This window comes from Cyprinodon tularosa, unplaced genomic scaffold (assembly GCF_016077235.1).
Source record: "Cyprinodon tularosa strain WSP-4 unplaced genomic scaffold, ASM1607723v1 ctg166, whole genome shotgun sequence".
Classification (NCBI taxonomy): Eukaryota; Metazoa; Chordata; class Actinopteri; order Cyprinodontiformes; family Cyprinodontidae; genus Cyprinodon; species Cyprinodon tularosa.
Window position 1 is genome coordinate 641,850 of NW_024038493.1, and position 23,799 is coordinate 665,648.

The 23,799-nt window shown below is 38.6% G+C and overlaps 3 protein-coding genes across 4 annotated transcripts; 1 reads left to right on the top strand and 2 right to left on the bottom strand.

Moving 5' to 3' along the window:
* Positions 1-4,025: 4,025 nt before the first annotated feature.
* ccdc28a (coiled-coil domain containing 28A) lies at positions 4,026-12,486 on the bottom strand. The gene is made up of 6 exons (XM_038280932.1): positions 12,342-12,486; positions 11,898-12,101; positions 11,632-11,813; positions 11,400-11,554; positions 8,846-8,868; positions 4,026-4,748 (listed from the first exon to the last, which is right to left on the bottom strand). The coding sequence occupies exons 2-6, from the start codon at positions 12,059-12,061 to the stop codon at positions 4,694-4,696; spliced, it is 579 nt and encodes a 192-aa protein (XP_038136860.1). The 5' UTR covers positions 12,062-12,101; positions 12,342-12,486; the 3' UTR covers positions 4,026-4,693.
* A 369-nt stretch (positions 12,487-12,855) lies between these two features.
* Positions 12,856-21,299, top strand: LOC119780774. Of its 2 annotated transcripts, none has more exons than XM_038280918.1 (3): positions 12,856-13,012; positions 13,094-13,208; positions 18,721-21,299. In XM_038280918.1, exons 2-3 carry the CDS (start codon positions 13,122-13,124, stop codon positions 20,749-20,751), a joined length of 2,118 nt encoding a protein of 705 aa, XP_038136846.1. In that variant the 5' UTR covers positions 12,856-13,012; positions 13,094-13,121; the 3' UTR covers positions 20,752-21,299. The 2 variants fall into 2 exon arrangements, with proteins under 2 accessions (XP_038136846.1, XP_038136847.1); XM_038280919.1 differs by lacking the exon at positions 12,856-13,012 and adding an exon at positions 17,470-17,576 and having other exon boundaries at positions 13,100-13,208.
* On the bottom strand, positions 20,902-23,782 carry LOC119780783. The gene is made up of 2 exons (XM_038280931.1): positions 23,485-23,782; positions 20,902-21,766 (listed from the first exon to the last, which is right to left on the bottom strand). The coding sequence occupies exons 1-2, from the start codon at positions 23,776-23,778 to the stop codon at positions 21,434-21,436; spliced, it is 627 nt and encodes a 208-aa protein (XP_038136859.1). The 5' UTR covers positions 23,779-23,782; the 3' UTR covers positions 20,902-21,433.
* Positions 23,783-23,799: the final 17 nt, after the last annotated feature.

Genomic DNA, 23,799 nt, shown 5'->3' on the forward strand with positions numbered 1-23,799 from the left:
TTTTACTTTATTATCTGAGATCATTTTAATCCCATCCAAATGAAGTGACTGGCTAATCAGCTTCTTTTTCAAAGACTCTGGTCCAAAGACTATCAATTCTGTTTTGTCTGCATTCAGGAGCAGAAATTTGAGAGTCATCCAGATTTTTATGTCTTCAAGACATGCCTGTAATCTATGTAATATGTTAGCTTCATCTGGATTTATAGACAGATATAGCTGGGTATCATCCGCATAACAGTGGAAAATAATCCCATACTGTAATAATTCTACTGATTAAGAGCATATATATAGTAAAGAGAATTTGTCCTAGCACTGATCCCTTTGGTACTCCACAGGTAACCATGGAGGAGGAGAAGGATTTAAATATTCACATCTAAAATGGAGGAGTAAATCAAAGGGAATACTTCCTTAGATAACTAGTTGGAACTGGATCTAACATAAAAGTTGAAGGCTTAGATTAAGACAATAATTTAGCTAACTCTGAAAGTTCAACTGGATCAAAGCTAGGGATGGGAATCGAAAACCGGTTCCTGTTAAGAACCGGTTCCGTATTTTTCGATTCCATGGCATCGTTTGGCAGCTCGCTGAACGATTCTTTTTTCGATTCCCGCAGCAACAGAGCCTAGCGCGCCGGCTCTGGGGAGCACGACTTACGTCACGTTTTTTACGTACGTTACGCAACTTACGCAACTTACGCAAGTTGGAAGAACTATTCGAGGAGGAAGACAACGAGCTGCGGTCACTTTGTGAATCAAAGCCCCGTCTTTCCTTAGCCCAGAGGGTAGATCAGGAAATCCAGCTCTGTAAAAGCTTGCCCTCCATCCCCTGCAGGGATAGCGCCACACTGTGGTGGTGGAACAAGCAAGATACGCTGCCCTTGCTATCTGGACTGGCTGAAAACTACCTCTGTGTGCAGGCTTCCTCCACCCCATCTGAGAGGGTGTTCTCCACGGCTGGAGACACCTTAAGCCCTGAAAGATCCCATATCCTTCCAGAAAAAGCAGATATGCTCATCTTTCTGCAAAAGAACTGTTAATTTTCCCTACTACTGTTTTATAATTAGTACTTTTTGTTATTTAAAATAGGTTATAATCCCATCATTTGTTATTAGACATTGTTTGTTATTAAGTTTGTTCTTGTATTCATTTTTCATTTAAACACAGATGTTACTCCAGTTTCACATTTCCTGTGGACATCTTGATCTTGTTGATTTTGTAAGATTGTGCAATAGTTAAGTAAACAAAGTTGATTCTGATAATCAAACTGTTTGTTCTCCTTTTTCCCCCAAATTGGAATCGAAAAAAGAATCGATAAAGAATCGAATCATTTCATAGAATCGAAAAGGGAATCGGAATCGTGAAAATCTTTTCAATTCCCAACCCTAATCAAAGCAGTCTAAACCCGGTTCAGATTCCATGACTACCTCAGATGCTGCCTCAATTTCTCTGTCCTGTAACAACCTGACCTGGAATAAACACTGTTACTTATTTACTCCTGATTTATAGTCCTTTTTTATATGGTTTTACCCAGTTTGAGTTAAGAGTAGTAAATAACTTGCTCCCAGGAAAAGAACCGGTAGGGAAGTTCCAAGGCGCAGCTGCCTTCAGGGGGACATAACTTCCATATTTAACACCATCCTGAGATAAACCTATCATAGTTTTTTATGATCTAATTTTTAATAGAATCAATCTTATTTAAAAATCCCATAAAATCATTACTGCTAAGAGCAGAGGGAAATATTATTTATTATCACAAATCCTTTTTCCATTTGTGTTTTCTGTTTTAACTAACATTTTAAATACTTTTCACATTTTTGTCTCCATTTATTATCTGAACCCTGTGCATTGCCTTAAGGTTTTACTTTTCCATTTAGCTTTTGCATAACTCTGCTTTATAAGCCATTATTGAACTGTGTATAAGCTGTTTCTAAACTGTTCATAAGCTTTTATCAAGCTGGTAATAAGTTATTACTATACCGTTAATAAACTTTCATCAAACTTGTTACTAAACTTATTAGTTTATTAGTAAGAGCTTATAAATATAAGCTGTTAGCAACTGTAGCAAGGAATGATCAATGGATCATTATGTATACCTAAAACTAATACATTCACAGTGATTAGATGAATTTACCGTTAATCAAAAAAATAATTAAAAAAATAATTTTCATCGAGATCATTTTTTTCTCAAATATAGTAATACCTCACTCCTGACATCTTCCGGCAGTGACATCACAGCGCGGTAAACCGAGCGCCATTCTCCCCGCTTAACAAGCAAAGTCAATAGGCAGAAACAGACACATCTTCAATCAGCAGCAATTTTTTAAGATTTCAAGAGGACTTCGCCATTGAAATTTGTAAGAGCTATAGTTAAACTGACAATGCCCATGTGCATGGCAGTTGGATGTTGTAATACATTGGCTAAAAGTTAACAAAAATGTGTTATTTCACCTTTCCGATTCATGATCCTACACAGACGGGTTTGTCATTGGATTGCCAACTGGAAGAGGGAGGATTTGTCTTTGAACGTCTGGCCAAAAATGCGTAATATGTAGCCAACATTTTGTAGAAGAATGTTTTCATGATGACTTGGATAATAGCGCGTACAGCATTGGAACTTGCTCAACAGCCGATACCGCACCGTCACAAACCGGTAGGTGGCAGTAGTGTTCTTTGACAAACACTGATGTCTCTGGTAAATCACATTAAAATGAAATTATTTAACTCTGTAATGCCAAATGTATCATATTTGATACATACGGTTTCTGAAATGTTTTGTGTCTGACACCTTTTGCATAATTTAATGGTAAAAACTTTGCTTAAAATCCTATTGTACACAATCAGATATACCTGATAACAGAGGGCAGAAGACTACACAAAAAATAATCTTGACTTATCGCATGGTAATAAATTATTAATATCAAAAATGTATTTCTGTTTTTTCTTTTTACATATTTTGTTGAAAGGCCAAGTAAGGACTTCAAACCAAAAGAAAATATGACTGGACTTTTCCTTTAATAAAATTAAAAACTAAACCATCAAACCAACACTTATTCAAAGTTAACTATCAACAAGATGAAGTTAAACTGTTACCATGTTGTGTTTGGGTGACTGAAATGCAAAATGTAAGAAACGTAAATGCATTTTCTAAGGGGATTTAAAAAATGTGAGGTAAAAAGAAAAAAGGTGATAAAAGGGGATTCCTGTTTCTGAAAACTTCATTTAGAGAATTTGCAAATGATCTTTTAAATTGCAGTATAGTATGCCCTTAAAATAAAAAGCACTGATAGAGCACTGAGACCTAAAAAACTCTCTAGTTATTTTAAAAGATCTTTATTAGCAATAGAGTTGGAAAAAGGAAGTTGAACTAATAACTCCTTATTTTAAACAAAATAGACACATATGACAAAGGAAGTTAAATGCACAATATTTGTTTAATCAACATAGAATTGAAATCAAGCAGCAGGTTAAGAAGTAACCCTCCTCCCCTTCAGTGGTGAAAATCAGACATAAAAAATAAATTCCATTCAAATAATTTTATATAAAGTCATCAAATAAATCTGAACTAAAAAGGCAAATATGATTAAACAATCAAACCAATTAATAAGGCATGGATGTGATTAAAACATCTGGATTTGTGTCTTTACAGCATCAAACCGACCCCCTGCTGACTACACGCTCAGTGGGTTGCATGTTTCACAAGATGTGCAAATGAAGTGAACACTGAAAGGCAGAAGCTGGATCCCCTGCCAGGTTGTGCAACAAAGATTTTTTATATATGAACGTTATTCCTCTGCTGTAACTCAAAGCTGCAAGTAAAAGGTAAACAGTTCTATGTTAAGAATTCAGCAGTCGGTATGGAGTGAATTAGGTTCCAAGATTGTTGCAAAAAAACAAATTTTGTCAAAAGAAACTTGAGAAAAAAAAAATTAATCCAAAAATGAAACTTTGAATAAAAAAAAAGAAATTGAGAGTAACTTTTATTTTATTGTGACAATAATTCTGAATTTATATCAAAAATTTTTTTTTTTCCAATTTACAACTATATTATTTTAAAATTGCGTTAAACAGATCACATTCTCTTTGCTTTTGACCAATAAAAATGTTGCTAACATTCAGCAGACCAATAGAAAAGCTTTTGCATCTTAAACCAGAGAAAATCTGCCCCCAGAAGAATGTGATCTGTACAATGCAAAAAAAACTTAATTTGTAACACTCAGCCTAAAAATTAGAAGAAAAAAAATTAAATATGGAAAAAAATACAATAAAAATTGTTATGTTAAACAAAATAAAATTGGCAAAAAAGCAATGTTACTGTTACAACCTTACTTTGATCAACACAATTTACAAAGGTTAAATTTCTGAAATGCATTTCTTTTGTTTGTTGCTTGCAACAACATTTGGAACAAATTTCACTCCATAACCTGGTGCATATTGAACAAGATAACATCTTAAAAAGCATTAAAAATATGTTTTAAAGTCTTAAAGTGTTCTAAAGTTTGATCAAACCTAAGATCTATCTGTCCTCATCCTGTCTAACAGTTCCAGAAGAAAACACAGAGAATCCTGATTGACACCCGGTGGATCCAGTGAAGATAATCTGAAACTACATTCAACCCGAGGTAAAGCCGAGAACGAGCCAGAATGAAAACTCTGCCTAGATGTGATTTCAGGAGAGGTGCAGGAAGAGCAGATCATCACACGTTTGCCGTCTTCAGGATTTCCTGACTCTCTGCGAGATTCAGCATCTGTCTGGAGGCGTGTCAAGTAAAGGAAAGGTAACTTTCAGAGACAGGATAAGTAGTTTTTCAATGAACCTTCGCTTTCCTTTTCCTCTTTACATGGAAAACACTTCAATCACCCCAGATTCTGCATATAATCCCTGTGCAGTACCTAAAACAATCCAACCCTGCTGTTCTATAATCATTCAGACATGAACATGTCACTAAACTACAATCAATCTAAGAGGGAAAAAAACAAGAATCATTACTATTCTGTGTTTAAAACAAAGGAGAAATTGAAATTAGACAGCTTTAATAATGGTCTAATAAATGTAGAACAACAAGGAAAAGATTATGTTTATCAATTTGGGGAGTTAAATTGTGGAACAAATTAAATGAGAACCTAAAGCAATGCCCAAACATATTCCTTTTCAAAAAAATGTACAAAGAAATTATTTTCAAAAGGTTTAGAGAAGCATTGGAGAAAGTTTTATTTGTGTTTTTTGTTTTGTTTGTATACATATTTATGTATGTATATGTGTAGGTAGGTATATATTTATATGGATATAAATAGCAACATAATTATAAATATTGTAAATTGAAGAAATACAAGATTTAAAGGGGTAGGAGCACATAAGTTTTACTTCTTCCTTCTCCCTTTCGCACATTTAATAGAGGTATTAACAAAGGAAAGAAGGGTACCTTGTTTGTTGTTTTTCTCTCCAATGATTTTAAACATTATTTTATTGTTTTTCTCTTGCATGTTCGAAATAAAGAATCCAATCAATCAATCAATCAATCAATCAATCAATCAATCAATCAATCAATCAATCAATCAATCAATCAATCAATCAAAAGAATCCAATCAATGGTACTTAGTAGGAAAGTTATAGAAGAATAAATGAGTGTAAAGTTATTTGAACTGTTAGGACATTTAGAAAAAGCACATCATCATATTTAAATTACTCAATAAAGCCTGTCTTTAATGCTAAGTACATAAATCAAATGTGTTTTTTTCACATAATTTAAAGATTTGTGGCAAAACATGCTATTGAGTAACAAAAACAAGAGGGATAATAAAAAATGTTAATATGAGGAGGACATGTGGCTCTAACATACTGTCAGACTTTACTGTGGTAACAGTGATGGTAACAGTGATGTAGGTCTGTTTATTAAAACAATTCAACAGTCAGTGGCGGGAGCGGCTCTTTGTCCTGTTAGCTGTGTGTCTAAACTCGCTGCACCTCAGTTTACAGTTTAGTTCATACTAAAGGAGAAACTGTTTTAGCTTCAACATTTTGTTTTTTTTACAAAGAGTTACACTTCAGTCTTTAATATAAATCTCTCAGGCAGGTTTAGCAGAAAGTTCATCAGATGGCCTATAATTTGGGCCAATATCATTTTTTTTTTTGCATCCATTCATTGAGTTGGCTCCTCCTGGATGAGCAGGGGGCGACAGTAGATGTTTCATGATGCTGCAGGTGAGGTAACGTGAAATGATTTCGATGCATTTTCAATTGGCTGTCAATTAGCTGCCTATTAATTACAGTTAGCGCTACCTGTCACTCTTTTGGACACCAAGCGGGGCATCCCCTACTGGCCAGGAGGAGCTAAACTCCTTTAAATGTTTGTATTTAGGTAACTCTGCTTAAACAAAGAGATTAACATTTTTGCTAAAGGGTATAGTGGAGGATATCCGTGTGGATCATCAAATAAGCGGTTCTCCTAATGGTCAATCCGTCTGTTTATAAGTTTCTGCGCATGCGCACTTTTAGGTGTGCACTCACCGGCCACTTTATTAGGTACACCTGTCCAACTGCTCGTTAACACTTAATTTCTAAGCAGCTAATCACATGGCGGCAACTTGGTGCATTTAGGCATGTAGACATGGTCAAGACAATCTCCTGCAGTTCAAACCGAGCATCAGTATGGTGAAGAAAGGTGATTTGAGTAACTTTGAACGTGGCTTGATTGTTGGTGCCAGAAGGGCTGGTCTGAGTATTTCAGAAACTGCTGATCTACTGGGATTTAAGAGACAGAGAACGGTCCGAAAAAGAAAAAACATCCAGTGAGCGGCAGTTCTGTGGGCGGAAATGCCTTGTTGATGCCAGAGGTCAGAGGAGAATGGCCAGACTGGTTCGAGCTGATAGAAGGGCAACAGTGACTCAAATAACCACCGGTTACAACCAAGGTGGGCAGAAGAGCATCTCTGAACGCACAGTACGTCGAACTTTGAGGTAGATGGGCTACAGCAGCAGAAGACCACACCGGGTGGCACTCCTTTCAGCTAAGAACAGGAAACTGAGGCTACAATTTGCACAAGCTCATCGAAATTGGACAATAGAAGATTGGAAAAACGTTGCCTGGTCTGATGAGTCTCGATTTCTGCTGCGACATTCGGATGGTAGGGTCAGAATTTGGCGTCTACAACATGAAAGCATGGATCCATCCTGCCTTGTATCAACGGTTCAGGCTGGTGGTGGTGGTGTCATGGTGTGGGGAATATTTTCTTGGCACTCTTTGGGCCCCTTGGTACCAATTGAGCATCGTTGCAACGCCACAGCCTACCTGAGTATTGTTGCTGACCTTGTCCATCCCTTTATGACCACAATGTACCCAACTTCTGATGGCTACTTTCAGCAGGATAATGCGCCATGTCATAAAGCTGGAATCATCTCAGACTGGTTTCTTGAACATGACAATGAGTTCACTGTACTCAAATGGCCTCCACAGTCACCAGATCTCAATCCAATAGAGCATCTTTGGGATGTGGTGGAACGGGAGATTCGCATCATGGATGTGCAGCCGACAAATCTGCGGCAACTGTGTGATGCCATCATGTCAATATGGACCAAACTCCCTGAGGAATGCTTCCAGCACCTTGTTGAATCTATGCCACGAAGAATTGAGGCAGTTCTGAAGGCAAAAGGGGGTCCAACCCGTTACTGAATGTGGCAAAAGGGGGTCCAACCCGTTACAGAATGTGGTACCTAATAAAGTGGCCGGTGAGTGTATATGTGTGCTGAGATACATTTTCAGCCAGTCAAGATCACCTTTTTCACTGCGGTTCTTAAAAATGGTCGAGGGTCGTAATAGAAAAAGTATCTACGAAGTGTATGAGAAGAAGAGAAAGGCCTCTTTTTTTTGTCAGATTCTTAACACAACCTGAAATCTCTTGTCGGGCTTCCCATTGCCCCGGTAGCAAATTTTCTACTCGACAGGTAAACCTTGGCATGCTATTTGGGGAAATCCATTTCACATCGCTGCTATTAAAAAGAAGAGGACTGGGCTCATGCATGCTCTCCCGCACGTTTAATAGGAGTTCCTTCCCTCTCTGGAGCGGAGACAGGATTGAACATATGCATTTCTTTTTGAAAGTGGAGAGGACGGGTCTTTTCAAAAACTCTGGAAAATCCTCCACTATACCTTTAAGAGACAAAAGAAATTAATCCTAAAAGTGAAACGAAAGCAGTTTTGCTAAACAAATCATTATTTTAATTCTACATTTTTTTTATTTTGATTGGTTGGTGGAATATTTAAATTTCCTCTTTGTTTTAAACAAACAGAATGGCTCGTTTCGCACCCTTTTATGATGACAGGGTTAAAACAGCGACATAACTGTTTACAAAAAATATATAAATAGGACTTCATCATATGAGTAACCTTGAAACCGTTAAAACTCATTAAAGATTCCTTCAAATAAGTTAATTTGCACGTAATCTGAGCAGGTAACAGGATGATGTCAGTGGAAACGGTCTACTTATCTCAAATCATGGAAAAATACATTTATTTCAGGAAAACTGACCTAAATATCTTTATTTTCTTTGCAGTGTTTGCTTTTCCTAAGGAAACCTCTCTCATTCATATTTAGTTACTTTAAGACAATTGTTTTATTTCCTACCTTGCTAACATGAAACAATTGTGTTAAAATAAAAAAATATGATTCAGTGAATGCCAAAAACGGTTGCAATGTGTTTTTCAGTGTGTTAATTGTAGCATCATGTGTGTTGTTAGCTTGCACCAAACAGAGATTAGCTCCTGGTCTGAATAAGTCCCTCTTGTCTTAAAATCCTTTAAAAGCAAGAATGAAACAGGCTTATTTGAGTGTTTTGCTTGTCAAAAGGATACATGGAAGAACTCAGCTCCTCAAGCTGTGGAGAAAAAGAATAATTGTGATGTTAGATCAATGTTTTACTGAAGCAGGAGGTTAGCATTCGCTTATGAAGGGGTAACTTAATCAGTACACGAATGACAGAGGGCTAGACATGAATAGCAAAACACTGTTAAACATTTCTGCATTCTCAAAGATAGATTAGCTTGATACAATCCTACTCTACTGTAGCTGAGGTGTGCAAAAGCCCCGCAAAAGCATAAATGGACAGCAGACACAAAAAACATTTTGCAATGCAAAATTGTGGCAGTGGCTGTTTTTTTTTTTTATTTGGCGATTGCTCCCTTTTAGTTAACTTGTGTTTGTGCGCTTGTCTCATTTTTGTCTCTTCTGTATTTTTTCATATTTGCTGCAGTGGGCATCCGGACTGTGGGGGAAACGTGCCGGATCAGTCTAGAGAGGAGCTGATGAAGCCAGATTTCACCGGTGGGACTAAGGCTATGTTCACACTGCAGGCCTTGATGCTCAATTCCGATTTTTTTTGCAAAATCCGATTTTTTTTGCGTTGCCGTTCATATTTTCAAATATATGTGACTTGTATGTGATCTCCTGCGTGAACTGCATTCATTCAACGCAAGTGTTCCGTATGCGCAGTAGAGGACGCAATGACATCACAGGTCAGCATGCTCTGCGTTTCTGGAAGTAAACATGGATGGTAGTGCCGGCGTGCATCTAGCGGTCTTTTCCAACCATAAAAACTCAATCTTTTCAATATGGTTAAAACATAAATACTGCTCTCCGCATCATCGTCTGCCATGGTTGTTGTTTTTCTTGCCAGAGAAAGACGCAGAATAGGGACATTTGTCGGGTATTCATGAGGTTCAGGTCGGATGAATCCGACCTGGCTGTTCACACACAGGTCACATTTGAAAAGATCAGATCCGTATCGGATTCAGGACCACATAGCCAAGTGGCCTGGGTTGCATTGGAAAAAAATCGGATTTGGGTCACTTCAGGCTGCAATCTGAACGTAGCCTAAGAGAGCCAGTGGGAACTAAGGTTAGAACCAAGGATGGGTGATTGGACAAATGTTTTATTCTTTTTTGGACTTCAAAGCCTAAGACAAAAAAAAAAAAAAAAAAAAAATGCTGTTTCAATGGTACACATTTTCCTCCAGTGCCACCGTGCAGCAGTTTTATCCACTTACACTTGAGACAGAAAGAAAGAAATTATCCAAGTTTTTTTGTTTGGTTTGGTTTTTAAGTGTGTTCACAGTCTGCTCTCTCTGTTACGGATTTAATCTTAACCCAACAAATAAAAAATGGAAAAACAAAAAAGTTTCTCTTCTCCTCCAGTGAAGCTGCGCACATTCCCCCCAAAAAAAAAAAAAGAAATCTCCCGCCGCAGTCTTCAATCTGTTTGCTTTTATGCATTCAAATGAATAACGATAAAAAAAAAAATATATATATAATGTTTCATGACATAGAACTGGAAAAGAAGAAACTATTCCCACAGGATGGAACTTCTACATTACTGACAAGTAAACAACCATGTTTACCACCTTTGGGTTTTAGCAGTGGTTAGCAATATTAGCAGTGGTGCGGGGGACATGCTCGGCGGTGTGTGTGTGTGTGTGTGTGTGTGTGGAGGGGGGGGGGGGTCTGTCTTTGCCCACAAAGTCATCTAAACCAATACATCATCCATCGCATTTTCTTGTATTGACCTTTGGAACATTTTTACATTTTATTGCCCAACCTTAGTTAGAACCAATCAGATACCTACAGATGTGATGTAAAAACACCTTTAAACAGAAAAAAGAAAAGCTTTTATAGGAGCCACTTTACAAAGATAAATTCAGGATCATATAAGGCATCACTTTTGAATTTTTTTTTTAATCTTTTTTTATTTCCTTTTGAATTTTGATTTTCAATTCTATTTTTTATTATTAATTTATTATATTCTTTAGCTAGTTTAGTTTTATTAGTTTCAGTTATACTTTACACACTGGAGGATAGAAAATAAATAAATAAAATTGCAGATAAGGGCAAAGTGCTGCAGCAACACAGATATACTGCCACCTGCTGGTGTAACAGAAACAACAACAAGACCTCACAAGGAAAAACTTTTTTTCCCCTTAGAAATCAGCTTGTTTTTATTTGTGCTCTTATTACATTGTTATTATTAGTTTTTGTTTTTTCAAGGTCTAGCTTTTCATTTAATTTGTTATTGAAAATGTTTTTTTTAATTTTAGCTTTTGTGATTTTATCGGCTTTAGTTAACAATAATAACCTTGTATTGCTAATCGGCTAACCTATTAACCATTTTTATCAACAAACTGATAATTATTGTAGAATAGATTTGTTTTTCTACAGAACTCTAGAGTGAGAAAGTTGCTCTTTGGCACAGTTGTGAATCGAACCCTTCCACTCCTTTTTCTGCCTTTATCAAAGGATAGTAGATTTTCCTGGAAAACAATATGATTCACCAAAAGATCTGAAATTTTTTTTAGCAATATGCAGAAATTTCAAAGAATTAGATTTTTGATTTTCTTTTTTAAAGAAGAAGCCTTACATTAAGAAGTAGCCTGTCCATGTTTGTGTCTGAGGCCATTTTCCTCTGATCCTCAGGCATTTCATCAACCTCACCATAAAGGTCAAAGTGCAATCGTGCCAGCTTCTCCTGCATCTCTCTGACATGCTCCATCTGATCGATGGAGCACTCATTGCCTAAGACAGAACAGAAATAGTGTTATTGTCTGGATCAAAACATGAAGGTGACATGCTTCCCCCTTTAGCTCTGTTACCAAAAGCTTGTAGTTTCCCTGAGTGGAAGTCGTTGAGGAGGCTGAGCAGACCGTTTTCCATCTCTTGCACGTCTGAGACATCAGTCAGAAATGAGTGCTGGACGATGGGAGCTGCCTGGCCCTGGTTCTGATTCAGTTTACCTCCTAAGCCCTGTGGATATCTCACTTTATCTTTCATGCCCCTAATAAAACAACAGGAATATGAGTTAATACGGATCCGGACATTTATTTGTGTCATTTCTGTGGATAAAAGGACAAAACTCGACCTCCTGCTCCTGTTTTTCTGGCCGGACATGCCGCCCGTATTGTGGCTGTAGCCCACATGCCTTCCCCCGGAGGCAGCGTTACTCTTCCGGCTTGAGCCTCCGATCTGGGCCGCCGAGTTGGTGGAAGTCCGGGGACTCTTACGCTTCAGCTTCCGCTCCTCCATAACTTCATCCTACGATGCGATCCCCTCTTAGCGATGGCGGCTAAAACCAACCACAGGCAACAACAAACAGTTAGCTAAGTCAAGCTGACAGTCAACTCAACATTTTCTGCTGTTATTACATCATTTATAGACGTAACGTTTCATTTACAGCTTCCAAAGTCACGCCGAATAACATATTCTGATACAATATCAATGAATAAACATAAGGAATACAATTAGAGGTTACACTAAGCAAGAAAGAATGAAATAATTACTTAATAAATACATGTTTACAACGTACCACGCTAGGCTACCCATGTAGCTTCCAGCTGTGAGCTGTGAAGCTTCCTGATTGGACGCTGAGTACCGGAAGTGCATGCCTGCTGAGATATGCGTCCCCAGTCGCGGGAGCGCGCCTCGCTCTGTACTACTGCATATCGACGAGCCAAAACGGATTAAAATGACCAATGGAGCTACTTGTTGTTATATTAATGATATAAACACGATTAAATACGGAGCCCGGGAGAGCTCACTTTAAGTTATATTTATTTTCAGGTCGTGATAATTTGTGAGCACGTTTCCTTTAATTGAGCCCTCGAATTAATAAAACGTGACCACGTTTTCATTTAATTGAGCACTCGAATTAATAAAACGTGAGCACGTTTTATTTTAATTGAGTCCTCGAATTAATAAAACGTGAGCACGTTTTATTTTAATTGAGCCCTCGAATTGATAAAACGTGACCACGTTTTCATTTAATTGAGCACTCGAATTGATAAAACGTGAACACGTTTTCATTTAATTGAGCACTCGAATTAATAAAACGTGAGCACATTTTCTTTTAATTGAGTCCTAAATCTCGCTCACATTTAGTCATTTCCGACATGCTCTCACCGCTGCTGCCTGTCGTAACTTCTGTTACTCAAGCTGTTGAGATTCGGCTATTGTCTGCAACATTACAGTTCAACATTGGTAAGTGATACCGTGGTTAATTAAAGCCTTTTTAGTTTTCATCGGTAGGTGATGACGATAGCGAACTTTTACTCTTTGTAGCAGGGTCACCTGTGGTGTCCCGCCAGCTATGGAGCCGACTGCTGATAGCCTGAGGGACTTCTTGAAAGATAGAGGTGTCAGCGAAGAGTTTATTCAGAAACTCGAAAACGAAAAGGTAGGCTATGTGATGTGGGCTGCAAGAATATGTTTAACTTCATTAATGTTATTTGTATTCGAGTAACAGGTGGTCTGACTGACTGGGTTAGAAATAGGCTAACCCTGCTAATGTGTTTCGTTGATGTCATGTCGTTTGCAGTGTTAACGTAGATCAATGCAACATGTTTATGCCATTACAGTAGCCTATGATAGCCTATTTTAGTGCATGAACCTCATCCAAAGCCATGCAGAGAGGGGATGCAATGAGCTATATTATACATTGGAGTGCTAATCGCCAGCTGTTAGAACGAGTTGCTTTGAAGCCACCAGCTGCCCTATTGGTACTCCATATTTCCCCCCAGTAACTAGGGAATATGTGCGCTACAGCATCGAATAACGAGGATTTTCTCATGTTCAGGGGGGGGTGTTGTGCGAAAAAGTGAATGTCTGCGAGAATCTGATTACGCTCGCGGGAGCGCGCACCGCAGCCTGCTGAGCGATAGCGTAAACCTGCTTTTCTCTGGATTAAACGGTCCTGACATGCAGATACACACAGTTGCTTTATAATATAGGCCTAATTAAATTATAATATAGGCCTAATTAAAGATTCGAAAGCTTAACGTTTGTCACATAGCGGCAGTTACGTGATAGACATGTTTCTATACTCGGTCTGATGACTTTGTGTAGCCCTGACATTGGAGACTACACTACAATAAATATGATTTACTGGAGGGTTTTCAATAAAGATATGACAACTTTTGCAACGATCCTCGTGACTCTGCATTGTGTTTTTTTCTGATCTGGCCGTATATAGCACGAGTTTCCCATGTTTCTATGTGTTTTTGCAGTTTTCAATCGGTTTTCACCTGTCAAAAATTGATTGAAGGCACAGTATAGTCACTCAAAGGTTATTTCTACCTAAATATGACTAGATTTCCTTCAGGAGATGCATGATTTAAAGATCTGAGCTCACAAAACAGCTTGGAACTCTTTTAAAGGACCATTACAACACAAAATAGCCATTTTGACTTGCAAAAAATGTATTAAAGCCCAAATACTGTCACTCAAAGGGGATATCTGCCCAAATATGACTTGATTTCATTCAGAAGCATCTTATTTTAAATAGAACAAGTCCTTTTTAGGCAAAAATCACCTTTCTTCAACCACATTTGGCCTTTAATCAATTTCTAGCAGGGTGTTTTGACCTCAGCCGACTTGCTAGAAACTGATTAAAGCCCAAATACTTTCATTTAAAGGGGATATCTGCCCAAATATGACTTGATTTCATTCAGAACCTCCATAATTTAGAGATCTGAGCTCACAAAATAGCTTGGAACTCTTTACCATACCACACTAAAAAGCCATTTTGACTTGCAAAATGGCTTTTTCTTATATGATTTCATTTCAAGAAATGCTGGGAAATGGCATGAAATCAAGAAGTTGTTCAATCTCTTAAAAATACTACTTTACTGCCATAGAAATGCCAAGAAAAAAAAGTCAATTCATAAGTGTTGGTGCAAAATAATTGTATTTCTTTTAATCTAAAGAGATTTATATAGACAAATGAATGAACATGAAATATGAAAATTTGAAAAACAAAGATATAACTATTTACATATCAGAGGGACAATAGCAACACATGCTACTGGCAGGCCTTTAAATGAGAGTATTTGGGCTTTAATCAGTTTCTAGCAAGTCGGCTGAGGTCAAAACGCCCTGCTAGAAATTGATTAAAGGCCAAATGTGTTTGAAGAAAAGTGATTTTTGCCTAAAAAGGACTTGTTCTATTTAAAATAAGATGCTTCTGAAAGAAATCAAGTCATATTTGGGCAGATATCCCCTTTGAATGACAGTATTTGGGCTTTAATACATTTTTTGCAAGTCAAAATGGCTATTTTGTGTTGTAATGGTCCGTTAAAAGAGTTCCAAGCTGTTTTGTGAGCTCAGATCTCTAAATTATGGAGGTTCTGAATGAAATCAAGTCATATTTGGGCAGAAATAACCTTTGAGTGACTATACTGTGCCTTCAATCAATTTTTGACAGGTGAAAACCGATTGAAAACTGCAAAAACACATAGAAACATGGGAAACTCGTGCTATATACGGCCAGATCAGAAAAAAACACAATGCAGAGTCACGAGGATCGTTGCAAAAGTTATCATATCTTTATTGAAAACCCTCCAGTAAATCATATTTATTGTAGTGTAGTCTCCAATGTCAGGGCTACACAAAGTCATCAGACCGAGTATAGAAACATGTCTATCACGTAACTGCCGTTATGTGACAAACGTTAAGCTTTCGAATCTTTAATTAGGCCTATATTATAATGCAACTGTGTGTATCTGCATGTCAGGACCGTTTAAAGGAATAGTACACCCAAAACATGATTAGCCTTCATTTTCTACTCACCCCCATGCTGAACAACACTCTGGAGTACTTTTTTGATATCTCAAATGCATCTGGAGATCTGGGAGGCTTCTTGCTGTCTGCTGACATTCAAATAATGGAGGTCCATGGCGCCCGAGGCAGAAAGGTCCATAAAAGTCCACAAAAAACGTGTCAATATTCCTCCATACTGGTCGTCCAATGTATTCCAAGTGTCCTGAGTGGGTAGCATCCAGAATTTACTCGAAACAAAGTCATTTAGAATGTTTTTAGAGCATAAACAGTAGTGTATAGGATTTCCTGAAAGCGCGCACATGCGCCATTACGACGCTACGGAAGCCGGCAGACCAAACCAGATGAAAGTGCGCATTCAGCGTCTGCTCTTCCAATAATGCAAGCGTAGAAGAAGAAATGTGCCGTTTACCTGTGCAAAGAAAGAAACAACGAAAGAAAAATGTCTGAGGACTTCAGTGTTGAGGAAGAGCATGAGTTCTTTGCCGAGCTGAATGCGCTGGTTTGGTCTGCCGGCTTCCGTAGCGTCGTGAGCGCGCATGTGCGCGCTTTCAGGAAATCCTATACACTACTGTTTATGCTCTAAAAACATTCTAAATGACTTCGTTTCGAGTAAATTCTGGATGCTACCCACTCAGGAAACTTGGAATACATTGGACGAGCAGTATGGAGGAATATTGAAACGTTTTTTGTGGACTTTTATGGACCTTTCTACCTCGGGCGCCATGGACCTCCATTATTTGAATGTCAGCAGACAGCAAGAAGCCTCCCAGATCTCCAGATGCATTTGAGATATCAAAAAAGTACTCCAGAGTGTTGTTCAGCATGGGGGTGAGTAGAAAATGAAGGCTAATCATGTTTTGGGTGTACTATTCCTTTAATCCAGAGAAAAGCACGTTTTCGCACAACAGGGGCTTAAAACTTTTAAAATGTCAAATGCCATATCCTTTTATGTTATGTTCTAAAACTATCAAGTACTGAGAAATTCATGTGCTGAAATATTTTGATATATATATATATATATATATATATATATATATATATATACACACACTGGGAGCTTAATGCAGGATACATTACAATAACATCACTTATTTAAAAGAAAAACCTTTTACTTAGAGTTACTATAAATAAGTTATTTGCCAAAAAAAGGCAAGAACAAAAAATAATAAATAAATAAATAAATGCATTAATTAATAAGGTATTATTAAGTTATTTAACAAAAACCGGCTGCTGCAGCCACCAAAACGGTGTCAGTAAACCTGGGAGTCGCTCGGGAAGCCTACTGGCATGACAGCCGGACTGTCATCATGGTGGTCGCTGCCAATATGCTGCCAACGGTGGTGCCCGCTGCCGGCAGATGCTGCCATCGGAGAGGCTGATTGTGGCTGCTCATGGGCGGTTCTAGACAGGGGCCAATGGGAGCCAGTGCCCCTGTAAATCATGTCCTGGCCCCTGTACTGAAGAAATAATGCTTATAAGAAATTATAATGATGATATGCGCTGGAACAGACTTGGTTACTAATGGGTCCTTTGGATCTATTTCATTTTTTTCCTTTACTAATTATTTAAAAACAGTAAGGTGATAGCTTCAGTCGTATTGAGATAGGATCCCATTTTTCATCTGCTAAATGTTTTTTTTCAAAACAAATAAAAAAAGGTACTAAATCAGATTTAATAAATATGTAAAATTCCTAAATTATGAATGTATATTGACCTCATAAGAAATACAATTTTTATTGAACCTAATTGAAAAGAAATTTCACTTCATACAGCTCTCTTAATATATTTAAATCCCTTGCCCTGTTTTTTATTTCATGCTTTTCTGTGCCCCCATGAAAACACGCTGGCCCCCTCCTGGCTCCCTGGTGCATTTGGTCTAGATCCGCCACTGCGGCTGCTGCCGGCAGAGCTTGCCATCGGAGAGGCCGATGGTGGCTGCTGCCGGCAGAGGCGACTTATTGGCAGATAAAGTACTCCGTTCCATCAAGTAAATGTGACATTATATATATATGTGTGTGTGTGTGTGTGTGTAGTTTCATGTTTAAAATGACAAGAAATATGAAAAAGCTTATGGTCGGCAAGTTGTAGTTACTCTCATATGACAGCAGATGGCAGTGAAAGCCCAAATTCATGAGATTAAATGTTTGAAGTCAATTTTTAAACGTCTGTCCAACAATATTTTTTTTTTTTTTTTTGAATCATCACTGGCCGGTCTAAACATATTAAAGGGATAGTTCGGTATTTTTGACATGAATCTTTATGGCATCCCCATCACCAGTGTTATGCAATCACACTGACTTACCCCTGGCAGCGTCCTGTGAGCAGAGTTCTCGTCCAGTTTTGGTCAAGCCGAAAGTAGTCCGGCAGGTTTGCTAGACCCAGCGAAATAAAACGTTTCTCTTCCCAAAACATTATGTGTTCAAAAGAGTGATATTTTTGCATCCCAAAAACGTTGTAGTGGAAAGTCACACGTCGTTATCACTTGGTCCTATTTTCTCTCTGTTCGTATCAGTGCGCGCCGTCATTCAGACAGCGAGCTCAACAACAGCCAGATGCATGTCTCCCTCCGCCTAGCTCCTAGCTGGGCGGAGGGAGACATGCATCTGGCTGTTGTCAGGTTAGTAGGCCCTAGCTGTCTGAATGACGGCGTGCACTGATACGAACTGAGAGAAAATAGGACCAAGTGATAACGACGTGTGACTTTACCCTAACCCTAATTAGTTGTGAAATATTCCTCCTTATGTTTTCTTTATCATTACACAACTTTTTCAGCATTTGATTGCCCCCATCCCAACTTTTTTGGAAACGCGTTGCTGGTATCAAATTCACAATTAACATATATTTTCCAATGAAATGGTCAAATTTGTCATTTTCAACATGTCTGTGCCCATTTTGCAGCTAAAGATGACCTTATATTTGCAGAATATTACATTTTGTTTTTATTCGCATTTCACAACGTCCCAATTTTTTCCTGATTTGGAGTTGTAGGCTATAGCCTGACAACAGGACTGGTTGTTTTGTCCGGTCAGCTGTGCTGATAACCAAAATGTTGAAGTAGCATCTGAAGCTATGATTTATTAGTTAATATTCAATGCTAACATTCTTCTTCCATGTTCTGTTCTTTCTCACAGATTGATCCATCTGTGATACCACTAATGAGTGATGGTGACTTGGCAGAGTACATTCCTAAATCAGGGGACCGAATAGCTGTGGTGGCCTTTTGTAGGCGATCCAGCACAACCAGTAATTCAAGAAGAGACCATATACTGACTCGACTGCGCCGAAGACTATCAGCACCAGGTGTGAAGCCTTCAAAAAATTCAACTTGGATTGGGAATAAGAATGCAGAAAAAAGAGAGAGGCGGATTGAATTAGGATGGATGGATTTTGATTCTAAGCAACAGCAGTACAAGCAGGTGAAGGCCATTAAAGGTGGAGGAACCAGACATTTGACCATTGATAAAAACCTAACAGTGGAGGAAGTAAGGGTCATGGCAGAAAATATTTTTTTTCCAGATGGGGCATCAAAGAACAAAAAGCTCTCATGTTACCATTCTGAAATTCAGTCGTCACAGATTGAAGTGGAGATATCAAGCACTATTGAGCAACTGTACAACCTCAGTCGTGTTCGAATACTACGACTGTATCTCTGCACCAAGTTAAGGGATGTACAGATAGAAGAAGACATCCATCCCAAAACCCCGCAGAGCTCAACTTCAGTTGCAGATGTTGCTGAAAGTTCTTTTGAAGTCAGGCAGTACTTACCAGAACCAGATGACGACTATGTTGTCAACATCGAGATTCCCACAGACAATAACATGGACGACACAGTGGTTTGGACTGGCCAGTACACATTAGCAGGAAATGAAGCTTCCCCTGTTACAGTGTCTCTTGTTGTAGATAATATGACCCCTGCTGATTCATCTCCATTGGCACAGCCTGTCAGTGATCCTAAACCGCCTTTAAGCCAACCATTAGTTACAGGGGTGGAACCCACAGTTGCAGGAATAGGCCTACTGCACACTATCTCTTCAACAGCCAGTGAATCCTTGCCATGTAATTCTGTGTATTCCTCAGTTTTTGACCTGACCACTACTGAATCTCCTCCCCAAGACTCTTGGATGTTGCAGCCTCCTGTTGCAGACTCTTTCCCTGAGTCAGACAGTGACCATGTGCCCAGTGTCACGTTAATCATACGTAGAGGACACTGTCTCGCTGATCTTATCAAGGCATTTAAAGATCCTCTTGTTTTAGAGTCAGAGATCTACATTAAGATGCGATTGCCTAATGGTCAGCTTGAAGAGGGAGAAGGGATAGGATTGCTCCGTGATTGCATCACAGAATTCTGGACAGAGTTCTATGGGAGATACACAATGGGCCGTGATGCCAAAGTGCCTTTTATCAGGCACGATTTTCAAATTGAAGAATGGAAGGCTGTTGCTAGGGTGCTTGTTTTGGGATGGAAACGTGCTGGGTACTTCCCAGTGCAGCTAGCAGCCCCATTCCTGGAGGAGGTGCTGTATGGGTCTGCAGTTAGCAGCTGCAAGGATGGATTTCTACAGTATGTGTCAGATCAGGAGAGACAGATTCTTCTCAGGGCCTTGGATGACATTGATTCAGTCGAAATGGAGACTCTGCTTGATCTCCTTGATGTCCATGAGTGTCACCAGGTGCCAAATAAAGATAATCTTGTCCCATTACTCTCACAAATGGGTCATAAGTCTATAGTCCAAGCACCAATGTACATCATTGAATGCTGGCGCCCCGTAGTTGATACCTTAGCCCGCACTCTCCCGTTCGATGAGCTGCATAAACTGTTAGAGCAAAAAACAACAACTTCGAAGGCCGTGAAGGAGCTTCTCCAGTTCCCAGATGTGATGACCGCAACACAGCATGCAGTTGCTCGCCATCTGAAACGTTACATTGTGGAAGCTGACCATCAAACTTTACAAAACTTCCTGAGGTTTTGCACTGGCTCAAATTTGGTTGGGCATTCCATTAAGGTTGAGTTTACTGAAACATCTGATTTTCAGCGCAGGCCTCAGGCTCACACATGTGGGTGCATTCTTAAATTGCCTGTTGGTTACTACAATTACCCAGACCTCAGGAATGATTTTAATAGTGTGCTGACTAGTTCTGTGTGGGTAATGGATATAGTGTAGATTGTCTCATCAGCTACATAATGTCAGTTTGCAGTTCTCAATAGTTTGGTTAGCTTTATGAAAAACTGCCATGTCTCAAAAAAGGTGACAAGTTGGTAAGCTGTTCTGATACTAAATAACTCAGGTTATTTATTTGTTAAATATAATAAGTAAACTGAATATGTGCAAAACATTTTATTTTTGAATGACACATTTTGTAAACATTCCTGGATAAAACAGGTGTCAACTTTCTTAAGTTCTTGCACAAGTGTTTAAAACAAGCAGTTGTGAATAACACATTTACAGGTTTTAGTCTAGTAAAGAAACAACAAATCTTATTTTGTTTTATTATGCCTAAAAATTTTTTTTTTTTCTGAACCATGTGCAATGTTTTACATATGGGCAGATGTTTTTTTCAATTAAGAGCAAACATTTTTAACAGGGTTCTTTATATATTTAGTATGCCCTGTATTCCTTGTCATGATGAGGAACTGTTACTTGTTCAACTGAAAAGCAGTGCGTTTTAAACAATAAATGTTGTTTTTGCAGAAGTCATCTTATGTGTACTGTGCTTTTTATTACTGTATTTAAGCTGGGGGATACATTATGTGTTCAAAATAAATAGATTCAGATCCTAGGCTAATTTTCTTCAGATTTGCTGTAAACACAGGTGAAAGAGATGTTTGTCTCTCTCTACAGCCACCTACTCAATTAGTAGTGGACGAACAAAGTCCCTCAAAGTAATGTACAATTCCTGTGCCTGTGGACAGTTTGAAGAAAACTCCAATCCCCTCTCCAACATCACATTTGCGCAAAAATCAAATATTTCAGGATCGCATGGAACAGAACTTAAGAATGTGCAGTTTTCCTTACATACAGCTAAATCGTCTGCATTAACAGGCACGAGAAGATCATCAGCTCCCCACAAATGTGATGCCACATACATCAGATCAGGTATGCCAGACGGCACACTCGCGTTTGTAGAGGGGCGGATGCGATGTGCGTTCCAGATGTTCATGATGCTGTTTAACTCGTCCTGAAAAAAGGAAATATACATAGGTCAGTGATATTTAGAATCCCAAGAAAATGTTTGGATGAAAGAAATGTGCCGTATTTTCACAACTATAAGGCGCACATCAACTAGGGTGACCATATTTTCATTTGGGAAAACCAGGACACCTTGGAGCGGGGGGTTTGATTGAAAGAACAAATGTCTCATCATCGGGATTTGCTCCGTGATGAGAGGAAATGTTACTTGTTACTAGTTGTTTTAATGGTTATAGAGTCAGATATGTGGCGGTAATGTTTGGTTTATCTAAAGGTTTTTATCTGTTACTGTGTAAATGGGTTTGGCTGTAATTTAAGGACACATTCTAAGAAATCTGCAGAGTGGGAACTATAAATCTGATAGTTTAATTTTTTTATTGTTTTGCACAATATGCTTAACTAAGTATTTTTTTTTGTTGAATATTAGAGATTTTGCAGATACATTTTGTAGATACATTGTTTAGATTTAGTTATATCTCTCTACGTCACACAAATGAGGACCTTAGAAAAATGTATAAGAATAACATAATAGGGAAGGGTTAAAATATAAAAAATAAAATTCTGTAAAGTGTTTTAACAATATAAAACTGGAGAATAAATAACCAATATGCAACTATGGACATTTTTACAGTAATGGATATTTGAAAATAGCAGCAACATCAGAGATGTGCAGAATGACAGCAGCAGGTTATTTAACTGACTAAGGTTTCTATCATTACATTTGATTTGATTTGTTCCTGCTCCCGGTGGTTGGAACCTTTATTCCACTCTGGATTCTTGTGAGTGTAGTCTTTGTTCAATTTAACTTTTTAAAAAATAAATAAATAAACAGTTTTGAAAAGCTCGGTATTCATTCTTTTCCTGCTTTGTGTGTCACCTTTCACGGTTGCTAAGCAACAGAACATACGCCGGTAAAACCCGCCGAAGGGTGGACCTGTTAGAATTTACAGCCAAAACTCTTCCAGTCTCCTTATTTTCAAGGACTTCAAAGGATCCAGTCTAGGTAGACCGCGTCCTTGGAGGATGCAGCCCAGGTTTTCGAACAGAGCCTCTGATTAAGAGCAGGGCTGCCCGCACTGACGCGGCTCAGGGATTACGTCACACGGAGCGTTGTGCGCAGTGAAATCAGGACATTTCCTTACTTTCTAAAAAAAAAAAAACCCGGGACAGGACGTGAAATACGGATATGTCCCGGGAAATACGGACGTTTAGTCACCCTAATATTTTCCCCTCAAAATGTGCGGTGCGCCCTATGTGTGTTGTAACTGCGACTTTTGAGACCACCTCATTGAGGAGATGATGAAAGAGTGGCTGAGGGAGGTCTATGTGAGGAGACCAGGTGGTTTTTTTTTTTCACTCATCACAATCGCTGTTAATCTGACTCCATGCGTGCCCATCTCACAGCTGATGTGAACGCGCTGCTGCAGCGAGAGATGGAAAAATTGAAGTTTTGCTGCTGGACGCGCCGCATCAACCGTTTTTCATCTAAAGAATATAAATCTTGCAGCTATATTTGCTGTGATCAGTGGGAGTAAAGTAGTTTTAATATGTATTTAAGATGCGCAGTAAAACAAAATCACTTCGGACGGTGAAAACTTTCCTTTACAAACAATGAAGATGCTCTATATCTCTAGGCTATTCCGTCCCTCTCTTTATTTATATCAGAGGTTATCTAATATATTACTGTGCATTCATTAGCCTACTTACCTTAATGGGTCCCATGAAACACAGCTGGATTAACGCCTTGTCCAGATAGTCCCCTGTGAAAAGACCTTCATCCTTCAGCTCGCTAAACATCTGGATCCAGTGTTCAATTCCTTGTCTTCTCATCACTCCCCACCAACTTTCTATTCTTTGGTTAGCAGTGCTTTCTCCTGTTAAAAAACTTGATTGTCCTGCTCTATTGTCTTCATCATTCCGTCTCAAGTACACCTGCATGTCTCTCAAGACCACATTCTCGGTTCCCATGTCAGTGCGCAAAAGTCTGGGACAGCCCCCCATCCTTTCTATCGCCTCTGCATA

Bases quoted from the DNA above. Each gene is read 5' to 3' on its own strand.
- ccdc28a (XM_038280932.1), bottom strand. From the start codon at position 12,061: ATGGAGGAGCGGAAGCTGAAGCGTAAGAGTCCCCGGACTTCCACCAAC. The intron at 11,814-11,897 runs GTCGAGTTTTGT...TTGTTTTATTAG, and splicing joins CAGAAAAACAGGAGCAGGAG to GGGCATGAAAGATAAAGTGA. The intron at 8,869-11,399 runs GTAAGGCTTCTT...TTTTCTCCACAG, and splicing joins TGGACAGGCTACTTCTTAAT to CTTGAGGAGCTGAGTTCTTC.
- LOC119780774 (XM_038280918.1), top strand. From the start codon at position 13,122: ATGGAGCCGACTGCTGATAGCCTGAGGGACTTCTTGAAAGATAGAGGT. The intron at 13,209-18,720 runs GTAGGCTATGTG...TCTTTCTCACAG, and splicing joins AGAAACTCGAAAACGAAAAG to ATTGATCCATCTGTGATACC.
- LOC119780783 (XM_038280931.1), bottom strand. From the start codon at position 23,778: ATGGGGGGCTGTCCCAGACTTTTGCGCACTGACATGGGAACCGAGAAT. The intron at 21,767-23,484 runs GTAAGTAGGCTA...TCCTTTTTTCAG, and splicing joins GTTTCATGGGACCCATTAAG to GACGAGTTAAACAGCATCAT.